The sequence below is a fragment of the Octopus bimaculoides genome, chromosome 18, assembly GCF_001194135.2.
Source record: "Octopus bimaculoides isolate UCB-OBI-ISO-001 chromosome 18, ASM119413v2, whole genome shotgun sequence".
Lineage (NCBI taxonomy): Eukaryota > Metazoa > Mollusca > Cephalopoda > Octopoda > Octopodidae > Octopus > Octopus bimaculoides.
In genome coordinates, this window is record NC_068998.1 from 3,255,751 (window position 1) to 3,258,185 (window position 2,435).

Below are 2,435 nucleotides of genomic sequence, written 5' to 3' on the forward strand. Positions count from 1 at the left end.
CCAAGTAGGGAGCCTCTGTGGAGACCATTTGATTTGCTAGAAACTGCAGTCAAACCTCTCTCAAATCAGACACACTTCAATGTTTTTAAATGAAAATGAACACACTGAATGGTTTAATCCGCGATATACTATGACGGAAAAGAATACAGGAGGCCACGGATGGAACGTCTTTCATCTAGATTTGACAAGAATGTTAGCTGTCATTTCTAGCAGAAAAGAGCAACCTCACAGAATCTCCCTCCTTAGCTCAGTCTTTATGGGGGGAGGGGGGGTTGACCATTGAACAAGGTAGATAACTCTATGCTAGGGGCTCACATATTATCAGAGTTGTCTCCCTTGTTTTGTCTTTAAGCGATTTTAAATATCAATGGGAGTTTTTGTTTACTAATTACATAGAGAATCTCGGTTAATTCAAGTTTACCAATTCACCATAAAACATTTGGGAGTCCCCAGTGTATGTCTTCAATGCACAGAAGTATAAAACAAACAAACGAACGAAACTGATCATTCAATCAAACTAGCTGACATAGACTGCGTGAATATAAGATGGGATGGTCCTGGGTGGAATATCTTTGATCACATGCTTTATTCAACTGGGTCTGATACACCAAAAGGGATAAGGCTACACAACAACAACAACAGCAACAATAGTAATTATCGCAACCCTTACCTTGCGGCTCAGTGAATTGAACGAATGACTGACGTCCTTCATGTGGGTCTGTTTGTCACGTAATCTGTATGGCAAGGTACACGTGTCCAGGCTGGCCGCCAGGATAGCACTGGCATGGTAATCGAGGTGAGGCTGTCAAAGGGTCACCAAAAAAATATATAAGCAAAATAAAGTAAAAGACACACAATCAATAATCATCATCAGCACCATCACCATCATCATCAACATCATCACCAGCATCACTGTCCATATCTTCCTCATCACCATCATCGTTATAAGGTATTTATTCTAGTTTCCGTCTGTTTCTTTAGCTTTGATGATGATGTCAACAATGATGATGAGTATGCTGATGGTGATGGGTGGCAGCATTGATGATGGTGGTGGTGACAATGATGATGATATCATAATAATGACGACAGCAATGGTTATGATGAGGGTGTATATAATGATGTACATATTGCTGATGTATATGAGAGCATGTGTGTGTGTATATATGTATATATATATAAAAGGAACAATATGTAGAAGGGAGCAATAAATTGCGTGTCTCACCTTATAATTGACGTGTGGAAACTTCCGGTAGACAGGACTAGAGGAAGTGCTTGCGGACGGCCAGCCAGATGTGGACAGAGACAGAGGAACAAACAGGGAACTCTGCATGGGCAGTTGGTAATAACACAGGGCTGCATTAATTACGTGATGTCCACTACGGTCAGTCTGGCGGGGAGAACAGACAGAAAGAGGAAAGATTAGTTACAGGAAAATAAACCCAATGAAAATGGTATGGTCCCTGGGTTTCACTTACCTTCAGTTTACAGCGTTCACCAGTGTTGCTCAGCCTTTTTGGCCTTGCGTGACCCTTAAAATAAATTACATGTCTCAAGGAACCCCTACACAAAAGAAATTATATACCATATCTTTCTCATTTGTTTTTCATTGTAGTTCATGTGGTAAATACCATATATATAAATATATATATATATATATACTCCTCTTAGAGTTATTTAGCTCTAGATCAATTCTGTAAAAGCAGACTTATGATCAAAGGCCTTCCAGCCATGACCACCCCATCTGCTCATATTGTCCAATATATGTTTCTTTGTTGAAAACCAATAAAATGTAACCAGCAGTAAATTAGCTGCTATTTCTAAAAGAGCCACACCCACTAGGCCCCTATGGCTATATCAGTGTATTGATTAAATAAATAAATAAATAAAAGGGGTCAGGCTTACATTGGCAAAATTTGTTGGGGAGAGGCCAAAGGTAAGAAGGGATTTGCTGGAGAATTCGTCCTGGAGATATTCCAGAACTGAGGAAGCAGCCCCAGTGAATGCGTTGTGTGCGTCGACCAGGATCTGGAAACCCTACAAAAAAAAAAAAAAGGGGCAGAAAATCAGGGAAGAAAGAAAAAATTTAAAAATTAACAAATGACAAACTGACGGGATTAGAAAGACTGCTACACATGCGTGCACGTGTGTGTGTGTGAGTAGATGTGTGGAGGTGGGCATGCGTGTGTGTGTGTGTGTGTACGTGCATGTATGGATGTGTGTGTGTGTGCATGTATAGATACGTGTATGTGAGTTTGAGTATGTGTGTTTGGATGCATGTATAGATGTGTGTGTATGCATGTATGTGAGCACACGTGTATGTGTGTGTATGAATAGATATGTGTGTATGTGAGCACGCGTGTTTGTATGAGTGTTCAAACGGTGCTTCATACGTGCCGTATATATATATATATATATATATATATATATATATATAT

The 2,435-nt window shown here is 39.8% G+C and overlaps 1 protein-coding gene across 1 annotated transcript in view; it reads right to left on the reverse strand.

Annotated features, from left to right (window-relative positions):
- Positions 1 to 2,435, reverse strand: part of LOC106872830 (protein misato homolog 1) — a 15,701-nt gene that overhangs the window by 3,503 nt on the left and 9,763 nt on the right. Inside the window, exons 7-9 of the mRNA XM_014919960.2 lie at positions 1,903 to 2,034; positions 1,223 to 1,387; positions 671 to 802 (exon numbers count right to left, since the gene is read on the reverse strand). Coding sequence (XP_014775446.1) covers positions 671 to 802; positions 1,223 to 1,387; positions 1,903 to 2,034 — 429 coding nt within the window. The remainder of the gene's footprint in view (positions 1 to 670; positions 803 to 1,222; positions 1,388 to 1,902; positions 2,035 to 2,435) is intronic.